The sequence below is a fragment of the Protopterus annectens genome, chromosome 17.part0 (assembly GCF_019279795.1).
Source record: "Protopterus annectens isolate FY-2018-M chromosome 17.part0, PAN1.0, whole genome shotgun sequence".
Taxonomy (NCBI): Eukaryota; Metazoa; Chordata; order Ceratodontiformes; family Protopteridae; genus Protopterus; species Protopterus annectens.
This window is the reverse complement of record NC_056751.1, coordinates 378,700,645-378,720,772: the sequence shown is the minus strand read 5'-3', so window position 1 is coordinate 378,720,772 and position 20,128 is coordinate 378,700,645. Positions and strand designations below refer to the sequence as shown.

General features: G+C 36.4%; 1 protein-coding gene across 1 annotated transcript in view; it reads right to left on the bottom strand.

Moving 5' to 3' along the window:
• KCNQ1 (potassium voltage-gated channel subfamily Q member 1) overlaps nucleotides 1–20,128 on the bottom strand; it is a 2,495,454-nt gene that overhangs the window by 1,174,450 nt on the left and 1,300,876 nt on the right. Inside the window, exon 13 of the mRNA XM_044059185.1 lies at nucleotides 14,976–15,029. Coding sequence (XP_043915120.1) covers nucleotides 14,976–15,029 — 54 coding nt within the window. The remainder of the gene's footprint in view (nucleotides 1–14,975; nucleotides 15,030–20,128) is intronic.

Below are 20,128 nucleotides of genomic sequence, written 5' to 3'. Positions count from 1 at the left end.
TATATATATATATATATATATATATATATATATATATATATACACACACACATACATATGTGTACCAAACTGTGTGTGATTATAGTACCTTATTTAAAATATAACTATTAGAGTAGAACACACAGTTCAGAAAAGAAGTAGGGAATGGAAAACTCAGGCCCAAACCCCTGATTGGTGGATATTCAGTGTGAAGGACAGTGTAGGTCCACAGCCAGGGGCAGCAGCACACATTTCTTACATGTTCTTTAAGCAAAGCATAACTACAGAGATATATAGAGATTCTTCTGACTGTACTTTTTGTACTTCTGTTTACTAGGTGTCAGTGGTGTGAATCATAATACTTGGGTGGGGGGTCTTCAGAATATTATGAGTAGTATAGTAGAACACAAGGACCATACGGTCCCTCGTCCAAGATCACTGGCCTTGGTTCTTTATCATATACTTGGTTCTTTATCATGGTTTACTGTGCATACTATTTGAGAATGCATTAAACAGAATCCTGTATAAATCATGTACATACAGCGAACATACATTTGGGAATAACATTAAGGTGCAGCTATTACCAGCATGTGTTGTTTGCAAGGTTGTATCCTCTTATTAACAAGACATCAAGGGTTTCCTACAAGTTTCCAAAAAATGTTTATGATGCCAGGACCTGCTAAAGGCAAATTTAACTATGACTGAACACATCCAGAAACCACTATACATAGAATGTGACCAATTTAAAGGAATGAGTGATGTTTTTTTATATAAAAGGGAATTAGTCCTAAGTAATTTTATTCAGTCTGAGGAAGTCTTGATGACAAAAGCGCTTACTGAATACGCTGCTGTAAATCTGGAAATAAAGCTGCTTGATTTTATTATTTTGCTGTCGAATTCGTTGTGTGCTGGTTTTCTCCTTTTGTTCATATTTTGTTTGGATTGGAGTTATGAGCAGTCAGCAAGACAGCAGTTTTTTGGTTCTGCCATCCAGTTTTACGCTTCATGATACCCCCAATGGTACTTTCATGTTGGACAGCGAAGGAAACACTAACAATATCAGAATTTCGGATAAAATGGTGTTGAATAACAGTCCTTCTGGTGTTGTAGAACCCATTTTTGGTGTAACAGGAGATGAGTTGCTACGTGGATGTTTGGCTTCTCCTGTTAATCCTTTTTTGGACAACGTGCAGGACCCTGGTACTAGCAGGCAAGTTTTTGTAAATTTGACTGAACGTTTTTTATCGTTAGAAAGAGCTCTTGTCAAACTTAAAAGGTTGCAGTGGGATGTGCTGTTTTTTGAAAACAGCATATCGGTTCAGAGTACTGAAGGGCCTGAGAATTCAAGTAATGCTGATAGGCAGTGATTTGCCAAAAGAGCTCGTAGATAAATGGGTCCAATTAAACCAAAAAAACGGGTATCGAGTGTATGATCATGTTAGTGGACTGTTTTAAACAAAAGATACATGAACTTGATGAAGGTATTAAAGAGCAGTATTTTTCTCTTAAGAAAGACTCTAGTAAAGAGAACTTTGAATCAAAGATTTGTCTTATTCAAGACAAACTTACGAAAATGAAGTCCTCAGAAAAAGAAAGCTGAAAAAGTTTGAAAGAGATCGTAGTGATTATGCGAAAGGTACTACATATGCCTTTAATTCTTTAACGAATGCAGGTGTGAGCGCATTGGAAAAGGGTAGTGAACTTCCAATGGAGCAATCTGCATCTGTGAGACCTGAAAATGTTGCTAATGGACAGCAAATTAAAAGTAGTTTAGTGCCTGCTACGCAAGCAGGTGCATTTAGTACTTCTGTAAGTTCTGCTTCTAGCAATTTGAACCATTTTCAGGGGATAAATGTTTATCAGGACACAGGGAAGCGCACATGGGCACAAATATCAGGGCCAGTGAAGAAAAGCATCCAGAAAAAAAGAAAAGCCTTTCAGAACAACAAGTGGAAGAGAAAGAAAAACAACTAATTTTGTTTAAAGGTGCTTTTTCTGAATGTGACTTTAAGATTGTGAATTTATCTTATAGACCATTGAAAAAGGATGAGATTTTCATTTTAAGTAAAGGCTGGACTTTTGTATCTAGGGCTCATGTTTGTGAGACTGTGAACAATTTAAGACATTATGTAAAAAGATTGAATTTAGTGTTTTTTTTAACAACTGTGATAACTCTGCGAATGTTTTTCAGTCAAATGTTTACCATAAGCCAAGTTCTTTTAACCCTCCTTTGAGACCTGAATTGGAGGCGTTTCAAAATGTGATGGAAATGCAGATTAGAAGTTTATTGTCTAATAAATCATGATGAATGACTTGCATTAAATGACTTGACTAATGATGAGAATATTGTATTGCTGAAAGCTGATAAGGGCAATGCATTAGCGTTGCTTGATAAAAATGCATATTTAAATGTGATGTCTGTTTTGTTGCAAGATAATTCTCATTATAAAGAAATAACATTAGATTTTATTAAAAAATCATATAGGTTTATTGATGCAACTATAGAGGAATGGTTATGTGAAAATAGAATTACTCAAAAGGAAGCCAGTTTTCTTGTTAAAGAGAACCCTGTAGTTAGTAAAATTTACGGTCTGCCAAAAATACATAAGGTTTTGGAAGATCCGCCGTTGAGACCAATTGTTACTAGTGCAGGGTCAAAAACTGAGGCTATGGCTATATTCATTGATAAAAAATTACAGCAGGTTGTTAAAACAGGAGACACTTATATTAGGGATACTTTTGCCTTTGTGAATAATATAAAAGAGATGAGAGCGAAAGAAAGAGATATTATGGTGACGATGGATGTTAATTCTTTATACACCACCATACCTAATAACATAGGGGTAGAATATGTTGGGTTAAAGTTGTCAGAAACAAATTGTTTTAATACTGAAGAAATTTGTATTGTCTTAGAAACTTTAGATATTGTATTATCTTATAATTTTTGGAATTTAATGGTAAGTTCTACCAACAAACTAATGGAGTAGCTATGGGGGCCGCTATGGCCCCAAGCTATGCTAATTTGTTTATGACCAGATGGGAGAAGGTATATATTAAAGCCAAGAGTCATTACAAAAATGTTTTGTTTTTTTGGTCGTTTTATTGATGAACTTTTTTTTTTTTATTTGGAGTGGTGACTTAACTGAGTTATTATGTTTCTTGCAAGAAATTAATGCTGCATGTGAATATTTTAAATTTACTTGGAATTATAGTTATTCAAGTATTTATTTCTTGGATGTTGAGGTATTTTAAAAAAGGTGATACATTTTATACCAAAATATATTAAAAAAGTGTCCAAAGTAATACATATTTGGATTGTAATAGTATGCATCCGAGTTATGTTAAATATATTGTAGCAGGACAGTTGGAGAATAAGTGACTTAACTGACTGTGATAGGAAATATGTAGAAGAAAGGGATATGTTATGTCAAAAATTTGTAGTTAGAGGGTACTCAGAATCATTCATAGAAAACAAAAAAGAAGAAATAGCTAGCATTAGGAAGATGCAAATGTCAATAGTTAACACATACAAATATAGCTGATTTTCAGAATGATAGGAAATCAACTAAGAAAAATAATATAGATAAAGACTACAGTTTGGGAATGGTTATACCTTATTTAATTGATGGTGGACAAATAAAAAGTCTGTTGAAAAAGAACTGGAAAAATTTGATGAGTTCTCCAGGAATAAAGGAAGTTGTTGGTGAACAGCCTGTTTTTGTTAAGAAAGGTAAAAATCTAAAAAATGTTTTTCAAGATAAGGTAAAATATGTACAAGAAAAAAGAGAGAAATTGATAAAAGGTCTAAATTGTAGTTTTTGTAAATATATATATATATATATATATATATATATATATATAGGACATATTTCAATTAGTATTAATAATATGACAATATATGTTTAAAATGAAAATATTTGTATGATGAAGTATATTGTATATCTGTCTAAGTGTACAGAATGTACCTCATATTATGTAGGTATGACAAGAGAATTATATAAATGGATAAAAGAACATCTATATGCTATTCAAAGAAATTATATTAACGCCTGGGGTAGACATTTTATGAATAAGAAGTGTATTGGTAACCCTAAGTTTATGGTTATAGACGAAGGATATAATTTTGACATGGAACTATCAGCAGATGAGTTAAAATGGAAGGAATACTGCTGGATAGTTAAGTTGAATGCAAGTCACTCACCTGGATTAAATGAGAAAGAAAATGTTAAGATATATCTAAAAAAAGAAAAAACTTAAACATTGGTATAATAAGGGTTTGTAAATCGGACTTATTGTGAAGGGTCATGAACATTTTGATGTTTTAAAGTGAGTTGTCCTTTTAGGTAATTGTTTAATTGTTTTCATTAATGAGTGATGAGTTTTATATAAAAGGGAATTACTCCAAAGTAATTGCATTTAGTCTGAGAAAGTCTTGATAACGAAAGCACTTACTGAATAAGCTGCTGTGAAACTGGAAAAAAAGCTGCTTGATTTTATTATTTTGCTGTCAGATTCATTGTGTGCTAGTTTTCTCCTTTTGTTCATATCACAATTTAAAGGAAAGCTGAAAATAGAAGAATGGTGTCACGTGGTGCAAATTAGCAGAGAGTACAAGGGAAAGATGAAGCGGTAGGAAGAGAAATTACAGAACCTCCAAAATAGGTTAGTAAAGGTCTGTTAGATAAGAAATATAAATAAAAATATGAGCAGTGGGGATGAAGATTGGATGTACAGAAGGCATCTGACAGAATCAAGTAATAATATCTAATATCAATTTTATAAATATTTGGATGTGCTGGGGAATCGTGCAAGCACTATGAGTGAAGTGGTAACCCAAATGTCCATGTTAAAATACATGTGCCTTTGTCTTTGCCTTTATGTGGACACAAAGGAAAATGACAAGGGTGCCTGTTGTTACCTTTGTAATCTGCTTTGTATTTGGCCACTGGCTGAATTAGTAAAACAACCACCCTTGCACGAGTATACATTTCTGGGTGAACAGTTTTGTTTAAGGAGGATTTTAATAATGTGACTCAACCAAAGAGAACTATAAGCAATTTGAAATGATAATAAAACTAAATAAAGTAAAAATTTGTGCAGTGGCAATAAACAATGTCTCATCAAAGAGCATGAAAAGGATGAATAGATAATATGAATATGCATTTCATTAGAGAGGTGAATTAAAGTTTATAAGGCCTTAAAATATATACATTAACGGATTATATGTTGAAGGTAGAAGAGTATAAGCCTGAAGCTGGAAAACTGAATGTGAGTGTCTTATGTTTCTTTGGCATTGTCTCCATTGTTATATACATTTCAAGCATTTCTGATAGAGTCACAGTCATTTTCACAGCAATTTTTTTTAAAAGTCTGTTGGAAATAGAACACAGGATTATACATGGGATGTGGGGTTAACAAACTGTTGTAGAATAACTCATTAACAAAGGTATGGGAATGTACCTGATCCATGGATATATTATAATTCAATAAAAGTAAAGCTAAAATATTTTCATGTCATAAATATGACAGAAAATTGATAGCAGTTATGAAGCTGATGGCAAGAACTATGGAGAGACTTGAAAGGTAAGCAACAGGAGGACTGTGTATTTGAAGAGGAGAGAGAAACGTAGTATTTAACATATGCAATGAAACTATGAGAAATTCTCAACAGAGGAGATATGTGGCTAATGTAATTATATGCTTGTTGCTCATAGGTGAAAGTAAAGTAAGAATACATGAGAATAACAGCTGACAGCATAGGAGGGAAAGGAAGACCAAAGTAATGTAGGAGGAGCAATGCAACGGTTGTGTGAGCATGGTTTTAGTCTCTTGGAGCAAAAAGAAAAGTATGAATCCCTGGGTATTTACAAAAAAATTAAATGAATAATTAACATATTATGAAGTTAGAATAAATGACCATTTAGTAGAAGTACCTCCACAGATGTTGCTATTACTGAATAAAGTTAGGAGAAAGGACCTCTATGAGAAGTTTACCAAGTAGAGAAGATAAGGCACTGAGAAGATTAAATGTTGAAAAAAAGACTGCATTTTGGAGAAAATGGAAGCAACTTTTTATAGGTTCATAGCCGTGTGCTGCGGTAGCGTTGTCGCCTCACAATAATATGTTGTCCTGTTCGATTCTCAGCTAAAGCGTCTTCTGTGTCGAGACATGCGTGAATGGGCGTACCTTAGTTGAAGGTTGTGTGTCAGGGTTGGCAACTCGGTACGTAAAAATCTACTGCCAATCATTAGCGGACCGGAGTTCCGCTGTGGCGACCCCTAACCAGGAAAAGCCAAAAGATACAACAACAACAAGGTGTGTACTAGGCTAATGGCCCTGGAGCCTTTACAAGCCTAGCCCACAGAAGTGCCCTCACACTTTAGCAGAAGAAATTAAGGCAAAGATGAGACACAGTATATGTTTGCTGTCATGATATACTACAAAGTCAAAACACTTTAGGATGTTTGCATGGAAGTGCCTTCACAAGCATTTTTTTATATCCTGCAAAGGCTGAGGAAGTTATCTTCACATCTGAAGCATACTACTATAGATGCGATAAAGAGGTTCTAGTGCACCCATACATTTTTGGTCTAGTTTACGGTTGACAAGTTCTAAAGAAGAAATACACCTGTTTCATTAAGAGTAGAAAGGGAATGTTAAAAGTATTTGAAATCGGTAATCAAAATTGTACTGGAAAGGTGTTGGCAAGATGTCACTGGCAAGAACTGTTAAGACGATGTGCTGCTAAACTTACCAGGCTGTAGTCAAAATTGCTGAACTGTAAAAAATATATGAACTGATAACTGTTCTACTTGTGGCAACAATATTTTTTGAAAATCCTTATCAACAAGGCTTGTATAAAATGGATACAAGTAATACTAACTTAATATGCCCTTTTATTAGATGTTTTAAATAGGGCAGCCGCGGTGGTGCAGCTGTTAGTGTTGCTGCCTCACAGCAAGAGGTTCTCCGGTTCAATCCTCAGCTGGGGTACCTTCTGTGCGGAGTCTGCATGTCCTCCCTGTGGTCGCGTGGGTTTCCTCCGGGTGCTCCGGTTTCCTCCCACATCCCAAAGACATGCTGTTGGTGGATTGGACACTCTAAATTGGCCATAGGCGTGAGTGCGCCTTCTGTGGTAGCTTTGGTGCCGGGCTGACAACTCGACACCGTAAAACTCCACTGCCAGTCATGAGTGGACAGATGATCCACTGTGGCGACCCCTAACCAGGAAAAGCCAAAAGAAGATGATTAGATGTTTTAAATAAATTAAAAAATATATATACTCAAACTATACAGAATTAAACTATCACCACCAATAAAAATCTCTACAGGTACTAGGTATGGTTGCCCTTTGCCACCCTCATCTCGTTCATCCTCTGCCCCTTCACTAAAACTGTGCAGACTCCTTTGATATCAGGACAATATTCTTCAACTAATTTGTTCTAATACCCTTCAATACACACATCACATCAAATTTTTAGCTGGGCTTGCCCTCAATAAAAAATGCTTGCAGTTCGAAGATTCACCCTTTTGTTACATAAGGTATTTGTCCTCAACATTTTGGTTATTCGGCAACGTGAAATTCAGTATTTCATAGCAGAATCAGTGCATATCTAGCATCCATTTCAACAGCATGCCTTGTGTATTTATATAGCAGTTATCTTCTTGAGAGAAGTCTTCCATCACAGAGTGTGGCCCTACAACCAAACCCCCAAGCACAAAACACGTTCATGCCACTCATCACTCACAGCTACATCACTGGAATGCTAAAACCATCCATGGCACTCAACAAGCATCAATTATAACACATCCATGGCACCTACCACACATCATTCCATACCCTGAATGCTAAAGACCTATAAAATGATCACACAGCATTATAACATACTGAACCCCAATACAAACATATAAAAATAATTCCACAAGAAAATCAACCCTGTATAATATAGAATATAAACTTAAGTTCCTAACATTCAATCTGTTACTCAGGAGTTCTTTAAACAAACTATATAAAAAATGACACCTTACCTAAATCCCTAAAAACTTCACACTAACCAAAGGGAAAAATACTACAGTGATAAGGATGGCATTTTAAAGCTGCAAAAAAAGTCCAAACCCACAAACACGCTATAACAATAGAAACAAACAGTAACACAAAAGTGGCAGTCTGATGAAATGCATGAAAATTTTGTATGTGCAGAGAAAGTCTCAAAATATCAGTAAGATTTGTGAATGCCATGTAAAAATAGTGTTTGTAATGTTTAAAAGGTTGTACAATCTCTTCAGCCAAGCTTACCATGGGTGAAGTAACCATTGCTACAAATTACTATTGCCACATCATGTTTAATGGTGCACACATATGTTTTCATATAAGTATAAAGTAACATGTTAATTTGTCATAGGTATTTTGCCATCTGTGAGACAGGATGTTTTTATTCAATTAAAAATTCAGTTGAACAGCTGTACTGAAACGATGCAAGACTGCATAGTACTGGGAGTAAGGAAATACCTCTTTGTCCCGAATACGTTTTCTCAGAGTTAGCAAATAAACTGTAGTTGGGGTGTGGGGAGTACAGGGGGCCTTGCCCATCTGCTAAAAAAAAGATGATTTAGAGCCTGCTTGGTCTGAATAAAAAGGGCTAACAGATTATTGTGGGGGTAAACTGGTTTTGTTTTCCTATAAGGAATATTATATATCAAACCTGTTTCTACATTTGTAATGACAGCTGAGAGGTATAAGTTTATGCTTGTTATAACTGTCTGCTGTAGGAGGAAGTGTGTTCAAACAATATTAGTCACTACAAGTGTCTTTGACTTAAAGGTTTATTTTGTTTCTTACAGCCATTTATAATCTTATTTTAAAAATGTTCTCTTTATGAATATTTCAGAAGATAAATTATTGGGTGATATTAAGTCATGCCACTAACTTCTCGAATATGTTGTGCTTTGCCTCGAATATACCTCAGACAATACGCAACTGTTGGCCATGGCAGTTGCAGTCACTTTGGTGCTGATAGCTGATGCAATGGGATTTCCTGGAGGTGAGATTGGTTCAGTATGTCAGTGACTTTTTCCAATGCATAGTTTGCAAATGGTGCAAAATTTTAGAGACAGTCCACTGTCTTCACTTCAGAAAGAATACGGATTGAAGAGTCCATATTCCTTTTTGCTGTTGCTCAGGTTTGCTACATTGGCAAAGTTTGGAAGTACAAACCATCTTGCTGTCCCACAAGCTGTTGTACAGTAATCCGTAGTACATCTGCTCATAAATGCACTGGTCCAATCTCCTGAGCATTCTTTTTTTTACTCAAATATTTTTTTTTATTTTGATTTAAAACATATTTATTCAACTATATACAATATTTACATTTAGCCTGACAAATAGATTAAGATAACAACAGATCTATGTAAAAAACAATGATGTTGATACATTATATTTAAATTATCACGAAGAGACTGATTCCAATTGCAAGGTGTCAATCAATGTAATGGCTTGGGATGGACTCGCTCTCAGTTCTTTAGTTTTGATCTCCATTAAAACAGACTTCTTCAATAGGCATAAAAATTCCTCCATGGTGGGTGCTGTGTTGGTGTTCCATCTGGTTACATATTTTCTAGCTATTGCTAGTATAGTCCATATTAAATACAAGTCCAATTTCTTCAAGTGAGGATTATTGATTACATTCAGTTCTCCTGAGCATTCTTAACTTTCAGACTGACTTCATCTATTTTCAGAGGTGGCATCAAATACTCCTACAGTGAATCTGGATTACTCTATGCAAGAAACATTTAAGAGTATAGTGTAGGTCAGACAGGACAGAGAGATGAAGAAAGTAGACAGGAGTATAAGGAGATGAGGTGCATGACAAAGAGAGAGGTGGCGAAGGCTAAGGATAAGGCATATGAAGAGTTGTATGAAAGGTTGGACACTAATGAGGGAGAAAAGGACCTGTACAGATTGGCTAGACAGAGGGGCCGAGCTAGTAAAGATGTGCAGCAGGTAAGGGTGATAAAGGATAATGAGGAAAATGTACTCACAAGCAAAGAGTGTGTTGAACAGATGGAAAGAGTACTTTGAGGGGCTGATGAATGAAGAGAATGAGAGGGAGAGAAGGTTGGATGATGTGGGGATAGTGAATCAAAAAGTGCAACGGATTAGCAAGGAGGAAGTAAGGATAGCAATGAAGTGGATGAAGAAAGGAAAGGCTGTTGGTCCAGATGACATACTTGTGGAAGTTTGGAGGTGTCTAGGAGAAATGGTAGTGGAATTTTTAACTAGATTATTTAATGAAATCTTGGAAAGTAAGATAATGCCTAAGGAGTGGAGAAAAAGTGTTTTGGTACTAATTTTTAAGAACAAGGGTGATGTGCAGAGCTGTAGTAACTACAGAGGTTTAAAATTGATCAGTCATAGCATGAAATTATGGGAAAGAGTAGTAGAAGCTAGATTAAGAAGGGAGGTGATGATTAGTGATCAGCAGTATGGTTTCATGCCAGGAAAGGGCACTTCAGATGCGATGTTTGCTCTGAGAGTGTTGATGGAGAAGTACAGAGAAGGTCAGAAGGAGTTGCATTGTGTCTTTGTGGACTTAGAGAAAGCACATGACAGGGTGCCTAGAGAGGAGTTGTGGTACTGTATTGTATGAGGAAGTCGGGAGTGGCAGAGAAGTATGTAAAAGTGGTACAGGTATGTACAAGGGTAGTATGACAGCGGTGAGATCTGCAGTGGGAGTGACAGATGTGTTTAAGGTGGAGGTGGGATTACATCAAGGATCAGCTCTGAGCCCTTTCTTATTTGCAGTGGTGATGGACAGGTTGACAGACGAGATCAGACAGGAGTCCCCGTGGACTATGATGTTTGCAGATGACATTGTGATCTGTAGTGAGAGTAGGGAACAGGTTGAGGAGACCCTGGAGAGGTGGAGATAGGCTCTAGAGAGGAGAGGAATGAAGGTCAGCAGGACTAAGACAGAATATATGTGTGTGAATGAGAGGGAGGATAGAGGAATGGTGAGGATGCAGGGAGTAGAGTTGGCGAAGGTGGATGAGTTTAAATACTTGGGATCAACAGTTCAGAGTAATGGCAACTGTGGAAGAGAGGTGAAGAAGAGAGTGCAGTCAGGGTGGAGTGGGTGGAGAAGTGTGTCAGGAGTGATTTGTGACAGACTGGTACCAGTAATAGTGAAAAGGAAGGTCTACAAGAGGGTAGTGAGACCAGCTATGTTATACAGTTGGAGTCAGTGGCACTGACAGAAAGGAAGGAGTCAGAGCTGGATGTGGAGTTAAAGATGTTAAGATTTGCACTGGGTGTGATGAGGGTAGACAGGATTAAGAATAAGTATATTAGAGGGTCAGCCCAGGTTGGATTGTTTGGAGACAAAGCCAGAGAGGCGAGACTGCGTTGGTTTGGACATGTGCTGAAGAGGGATGCTGGGTATATTGGGAAAAGGATGCTAAGGCTGGAGCTGCCAGGTAAGAGGAAAAGAGGAAGGCCTAAGATAAGGTTTATGGATGTGGTGAGAGAGAACATGCAGGTGGTAGGTCTGACAGAGCAAGATGCAGAGGACAGGAAGAAATGGAAACAGATGATCCGCTGTGGCAACCCCTAATAGGAGCAGCTGAAAGAAAAAGTAGTAGTGTATGTCAGACAGGTCAGTACTGCAGCCAAATAAGGTATCACTATGAAGATTTTCAGAAGACAAAAGGATTCAACAGAAACTGATTTGAGATTGCCTTGAAAAAGTAGCAGAAGTGGAAGGGAAGCTAACAGGCAGAATAAGGCTTGACAGATGTTAGACTACAAAGCATGGCATTTGGCAATTCATTCGGTCTTTACTGATGGACCAAAATAGCATTGTACATTACAAATACATTTTTAAAACATTCCATTTAGAGAAATTATGGTGAAAAATACTGCAATTTACTTATAAAGAATGTTCAGAATCATTGGTGTTATGGGGGGAGTAAGTTGAACATCACGATAATGAGAGACTTGCTCTATAAATATCATTTACTTTAAGAAGTGAAAATGGCACTGCAAGTTACAAACAAAATGTCCTTCAGCTTTCTGAACTTCTCCCACATAGCTAGCAACATTCTCTGTCACAGTCATGCCAGCACAGTTAGTTTAACAATTTATAAATAAATGGTACATTGGAACAAACTAGCATGCATCTCATCAATACAAAATAGTTATGTATTCCAGAACTGCACAGAGGTACAGTCAAAACATTTCTGTAGTTTCAGAAATGCTAATAAAATAATACAAATCTAAAGAAAATTATGCGATGTGGTAAAAATATAAAACAAACACAATAAAATGTACTGGTTTTGGAAAATGGTGTGGCATTAACAGACATTTCATTTAACCCCAAATTAACTCTTTTGCAATAAAAAATATTTATTGAAATTAAAAAGCAGCATTTTCAACAATGAGTGCCGGGTTGTGTAGACCCTGCATGCAGACAGCAGTCTCATAGCTATGACTCAGGTACCCTCATGCATAAAATCAGATCAGCAGTCATTCTGTATTTGGGAATGAACACTTCCTTTACTGAAGTGGTGAACGATCTATTTATACATGCATGCACATGCACGCACATACATACATACCTATATGCACAGTGCGTATAAAAAGTCAATCTCCTTTGTTTGTATTAATGGAAGTTATCCTTCCTTGACAAGGCCCCATTTTGTCCCACCTCACTGAAAACAATTTTTGTGAACCTTAGATTAACAAGCTGTTGGACTTCCAGTCCAATACATGCTTACAAAGACTGAATTCAGAAATATTTTAATATGATTCCAGAGCATATGTCTATTTAAACGTTAGGTATTTAGTTAGTTATACACTAGCCAGATACTGGCAATTGCAACAGTAGCAAATGTAATAAATATAACTTACAAGCAGCCCCTGTAATGTGGAAATGATGCATGTATGACTTCTTCACATGCACTCAATGCTTGGGAGATATCCTTGAAGCCAGAAATGGAAAACAGCTTGCTAAGATAAGGAGAGTGAACTTTTTAAACACGGTTTTGTGCTGGCTAAAACATTTTATATTCATTGAGGACTGTGGAAAAGTGAACTGGAATAATAATTTTTCTGTGTCTGTTAGTCCTCACATTTTGACAGAAAGATTAACTTTTTTGTTTTTCTCCTTGTAGATACATTTGATTTAACATGTAGAATTGTTAAAAGACATTATTTTTTTGCTAATACAAAATGCTACAATATACTTGAGTGCACACACACACACACACACACACACACACACACACACACACACACACACACACACACACACACAAATCCCCCACTCCAACCGGCCACTAGTTTTCCCATCCCCAGTCTGGGTCAATAGTTTATCACAAAACTGTCTAACCTTTGCTTCAGTATAATGGGCAATTTGATGTATTTTCCATGCAAAAGGCAATGTTTACCCTGACATTCTACTGTTAACCTACAGTATGTAGTCAGACTTTCAGTACAAGTTACTTATATGAGAAGCCATATCTGAAGCAAATAAGAATTTGACTTCCATGTCTCTCACAGTACAAGTTATCTAAATAACTATTTCTGAATGTTCACTGTACTCGTACAGCCATTTAACAAGCATATAAACATCATCCTTTCTTATTCATAAACATACCAACAAAGCCAGAATATTGTGCTGTGAGAAAAGATAATCACATCTGGAAGTACGCTTGAAATGCAAACTGAATTTAAAATGCCATCTTTACAGGCTGAAAAAAATGCATAAGATTTACCATTACTAAAAATAAACACCAACAGCCTAACAAATAGTCAGACTACTGTTGATTACTACAAGTTAACAAATCTGGATGATGACAGAGCCATGTGAGATTTGCCTTTAGATGGAATATAACACTTACAGATAACAGCACAGAAAATGAAAATGCTGACCTAAATTTCCACAGTGTTAAATAACTGCAAGAGATCTAAATTACTACTCAAACTACCATAACCTGATCTTTAACATCTAAATGTATTTCATTCTCATCGGCTAAGTACTGTGTGTGGTGTGTGGCAACAGAAAATTTATGGTTTAGATTCTTAAGATGTTTAGCTGAAGCATAAATGCAATGCTTGAACTCCTTTATGTTCCATCAGTGTACATCAAACTTCTCAGCTGCTGATTTGCTCCTATAAGAAAAATGCAATGCAGCTAACCATTTTATGGATATTTACCTGCGACTGAAATGGTAATACACAAGTGCATTAGTTAGGGGCTTTGCTTCATACTGGTTGATTACCAGCTCTAGTGTCTCCTTTGTAGTGGTGCTATGTTCGCCCTTTGTCAATGCGAGTTTTGACATGATCTCCCTGTCCCCCTACCAACCCCCCCAGACATGTTGGTAGTTGAAGTAATAATTATAAACTGCTTCTAGAAGTATGTACAGAGTTACACCTAAGTGTGCATCTGTGCCTTGAGATGTCAAACATCTAGGTCTTAGACCAGATCTCTGTTTCAAGCCTCCAACTGCCCTGACACACTGAATAGGAAATAAGTGAAGACATGAGAAATAGTACATGAAGCTAAGAAGTCAAAATCACCACATACTGATAATACAAGTCACATGTATAAAGGTCTTAAATCTGTTTATTGTAAAGGTGTACAGTTATAATAAAGTAATTTAAAAGCATTTCAAGCAAAACATAGTAGGTATAACAAACGGTGTACACATGTAATGTATGATCAATCCAGCTGCTAATAACGGAATTACTAAAGGATGGCGACTTGAAGAAGTGTCTTTTTCAAAATGTACTCTTGAATGACATGTCCCCAGACTGTTACCTAAACATTTAGAAAGTGTGAAGCTTAAGCATTGTGATCACTGCTGTACTAAAGATGACTTAGCATTAAGATTCCTCTTGATACGAAATGTTAGAGTACCACTAATACAATGCTAAGGGCACAAAACTGGTGAGCTAAATAAAATAAATACAGTGTGACCTAAATTAAATGCCTACCTGGAAATGGCGAGTTTGAGCACTGCTCCAAGGAAGCCCATGACTGCTGGCGACCTAAAAATAAATGAAATTCCAGTTTCAAAATGAGGTTTCAAACTCTATACTAAACATTAGTAAGTGCATTTGATCTCTGATTTAAGAATATAAAACAAAACTATTTATCAACAAGTGTGGTAAAACACTTTTTCCAAACTACTAACTTACTTAATTGTTTACTTTTTTTTTTTTTGCACAAAAATGGCTGTCTTTTTAAAGAGAACCAAACAAGTGCAATAGTTGTAAATTTAATTTTAGGATAACTTTTTATAAGTATATTATTATTTAATCAGTCTTATTTGAGACAGTTTGTTTGAACAACAGTTTAAGTATGAGAAAGCTCTGAAAGTATGACTATTGGTTTTCTTTTTCCTGCATTGCAACTATCCCATGCGGTAGTGATGCATTCCTCTTTCCTCTGTGCCATGAACATGTTAATCAGTAGCACAATTAGGAAACAAGTGCCCTTAATTATCAAAAACAAACAAAAAAAAAACAGAGAGTAACATGATAAAGCAAGACTTTAAAGTGCCCTAATTATCAAAAAGAAAGAAATGTATTAAAACAGAAAAGTTATTAACAGTGCCCAGAATTATCACAAAAAAGGAAATAAACATGATAGAACAGAATCTCCCCTAAGTAAGGTAACAGCATCATGTGACACAGAAAGCTGCATTATGTCTAAAGCGGATTATCGCTCTCAGGGCAACTTTTTATTTATGAAACATACAAGCGAACCATACATTTATTTTATTTATGTACTGATAAGTTAACCAGAAACAAAATGCGATACAAATAAAGCAATTAAGCATTACAAAATGGTGCATCTTTAGTTAATATACATATTTTTTCTAGATTATTGGCGATATACACACACAACTAAGATAACCTGAAATCTCTTGTCATCACACCCTGCCCATGACATTATGTTTTATACACAATTAGATAGGTGATACTGCATTAATTCTATGCAGTAGTTCTAGACTGGGAAAAACTTCACTGCCTCTTTCAATCTCAGCACTTAATTCAAAGATGTTTCAGCAATGTTGTTTCTCATGATACAATTTTTCTTTAAAGAAAGAAAGAGGCAACTGTTTTATCTAGTTTAGCATAATAGAAATAATCTCAAAATATATATTAAACAAGGAGATTATGTGTTTATATTTCTGCAAAGAGAAATCATCTTTTAACTCTTTCACAACCAGCCTGAGTGGAATTTCACACCTCCTAAAACCTGCAGAGTTCCTGTCAGGACAGCTTTTGCCTGAGCTAAAATTATGAGACTGCAGTTTTCCAACCTACCTATAAATAAAGTTATACATCTCAAAAATTGTAAGAGTTACAAAAAAAATTTAAAATACACAAGTTACTCCAGACATACTCCTCTTCACAATGCTGATATTAATATGCCAGCCAGACCTAATGTCAATTTTAAATAAAACCACTAATCTGATATGTAAAAATGATGCATACAAATATTATAACAGTATAGAACCCCCTACTACCTGTCTGACTTTTGTTTTCACAGACTTGTTCATTTCCCTGTAAAGCAGCTTTGTATATATCACCCTGTTTTGAGAAATTTGCATAATTTTGAATGGTGTGCATGTTTTCATATTTAATTGGCAAATAACTGTGAATATCTGCAAAGCAGTGTTAGTTTGACACCAATGAAGTGCAATGTTTTTTCGGCATTATGTATGTTTTCATTTGGTACCACTGAGTACCAAATAAATACCTAGTGGTTTAAATTATTAATATAATTAACATATGGCAATCATATTTCTGGAAAAGAATCCAGAATTTTTCTGGTACAGAGTACCCACTTGTCTAAGGTGCCACTTATCTTTATGGTGACTGGACATGTGAGATGCCATACTACAATTTGTCTGAGTGGACAATGCCTAAGAAATAGAAATCTATTCATAGGAAAATAGGGGATTACTAGGCTATCGACCCAGAGGTCATTTTAAACCTAGCCATTTCATCCCAATGTGATACCATGAAAATGCTAGTCAATACCCAAGATTGCATTTAGTGATGACTGCCCATGTCCAGGAGGTTTGTGGGTGCTATTCCTGGTAAGAATTAATGGTGCCCCATCCACTCATCCAAGTTCCTCTTGAACAGTGTCACAGAGGTGCTCTGTTCCACATGAGCTGGTAAGCCTGTTCCAAATATGTGGCAGTCACACTGGGAGATAAATCTGTCCCTCCAGCAGGTCCTATTTAATTTGCAGGCCATATTCAGGGTGCTTGAATGGGTAGCCCTAGTCCTGTTTAATTTACTGATATGCAGCAAGTTCATTAGGTTTTATGCCTTGGATTGCTCTGCAGGTGAGGCACAATTCTCCCCTAAGAAGTCTATATGATACGGAGAACAGCGGCAGTAACTTTAGTTGGTCTGTCTAAGGCACATGCTGGAGCACCCTGATCATCTTTGTTAGAAACCTTTGAGGTCTCTCCAGTTGCTGCTGGTGCTTTGTACAGTACATGCAGAATGGGGCATTATACTCAATTATGGGCCAGATTAGTGCTGAATATAGAGGGGTTATAAACTCTATTGCTCTCGAGGCGATGTCTTTACTAATCCATTGTGCTACCTAGAAAGCCTTCGTTACAACAGTAGACACATGGTCAAAGTTAAGGTTGCAGTCAACTGGTAATACCAAGTCCCTTATGATTTTGTGGGTACTTATTGTATTGTGGTTGATTTGAGTGTGAAGGGACATTGTTTGCATCAAAGGGAATGATGATGCATTTCTTTGCATTCAGTTTGAGATGGTGACTAATACACCAGCCATTGGTCTGCATGAGACCCTCCTGGAGTATACCAACATCATTTGGGGATGACTGCACTTAATTTGCAGTAGTCTGCAAACTTGGTCAGCCACAACCCCTTAGTTTTTACCTGAACTTCTGCAAAGTGTATAACAAACAGCAGGGGGCCCAGCACTGACCCCTGTGGCACGCTGCTTGTAACAGGTCTGCTGGTTGATGTGGAGCCACACACATTGAGTGTGTATGTCCGGTTTGTGAGCCAGTTGGCAACCCATCTTACAACAAAGGGGTTTACATTCAGTTTGCTAAGTTTATTAGGAATGCCTGAATATGGGATTGTGTTGAAAGCTTTTTCCCAAGTCGATGTATGCTGTGTGCACAGATTTGCCCTCATCAATGGCCTGGTCACATTTTCAAAGAAGACCACCAGATTTAACAGGCAGGATCTGCCCTTGATGAAGCTGAATTGGGTAAGATCCAGAGTTTGGAGATTGCCAATGTCATTATTTATTAGGCCTATAATGATACATTCCATTGTCTTACAGAATAGGCTGGTCAAGCTTATGGGTCTGTAATTCCCCGGGTTTATTGCTAGACAAATATGCATATGGCATTACTAAACAAATATAAATATGGTCAGATTTGTAGTTGGAAGACAGTAGGTATCAATGACAACTTTTGCAGCATTATGTATGCATTAAATTGATATCATGGAGTACCATTTACACACGCTGAAGGTTGGGCATTGGGCTGGCAACTCGGCTCCATAAAAATCGACTGCCAATCATTAGCGGACTGGAGTTCCGCTGTGGCAAACCCTAACCGGGAAAAGCCGAAAAGACAAACAAACATGGTTCAAGTTATTAATATAGCTAACATATCAAATAATACCATAAAATTCCTGATAAATCACCTACATTTTCTCTGGTACAAACTACACTACTTGTCTGAGGAGCCATTCCAGACCTCTCTGGTAACTAGGCATACGAAATGCTGTTCCAAAATATGTTTAACTGGATAATGCCTGAAATAATCACAATAATATATTTGTGCATATATGCATATTTTATTACTGCACAAGTATAAATATCTGCAAACAAGTTTTGCAGCATTATGCAAGTCTTTGTTTGAGACCATAAAGTACCACAGATGCTCGCTCTAGCTCAGGTTATTACCATATTAATATGGCACATATTTGTACTTTGCCATAAAGAGAGATCACACTTTCTTGGCTCTCTTTTGAAAGTTCACCACTCAAAATGCAGAGTGCAGAGACAAAAAAAAACCCAGAAATATAGGAGAAGAGTGAATCTTGAAGACTGTTCTTTTCCTTTAAGTTTTTCTTTTTCCCCAGTTGGCAAACCACGTGCATCCACCAGTGTATGCGTGTGTGTTGGGGGAGGCCCCCACAAACCTATAGATAGTAACTGCAAGATCACCATACCACTGAGAAAAGTGAATATTCCAAGAAATGGTGATTATGGTGATTTCAGACTTAATACATCCAAGTCTTTTTTTGTTTTTGTTTATTTTGGCCATGCAGTGCGTGTGTTTCAGGATTTGTGTCCTGTGAAATGCTGTTCCACCATGCTACTATGTGGACCCTCCTTGAGATATGCATATAAACATAAATATATTATTTACTGCTAAACAAGTATAAATGTCTGCACAGTGATGATATTTAGACACTTGGAATGAGTGAGATTTTATTCAGCATTATGAAACTTTCATTTGAAAACATGAAGTAGCTCAGAAATTCAGAGAAAGCAGTGCTACAACTATATCACACAGTGACAGCAAATAATGCAGTCCCACTTACTGACCATCTAATCTCTCAAGACTTTCCTAAACTGGATGGGAGTTGTCAGCACTTCTAGCATTGGCTTTACTAAACTCAACATTTTCAAAGATAGAATAAAAATAAGAGAGTGCGTGCATGTCATTGTAACAGTAAAAAGACAACATATATAATTACAACTTCAACTGTTAGCAAAGTTTAAACTAGAGGAAATAAAAATACTGACAAATATTTTGTGGAGCTACACATTTGAATTAGGAGGCAGGGTTTAAAATCCAGTGATCTATTACATGACATGAAAACAACAGTATAATATGATGACATCGTAAAACATACAGCATAAGCAGCTCAACAATAGGGAAAAAATGTCAAACATACAAAGCAAATAAAGGCACTCCATATAAAAATGACCATGAAAAGATAACTGCAACATAAAAGTGCACACAGATTGCTGAAAGCCTTTTAGGGATTCTGCTTTCAAGTACAAATTACTCTTGTGTTGTGGCTGTGGCTATATAGATTATTTTAGTGCAACATAT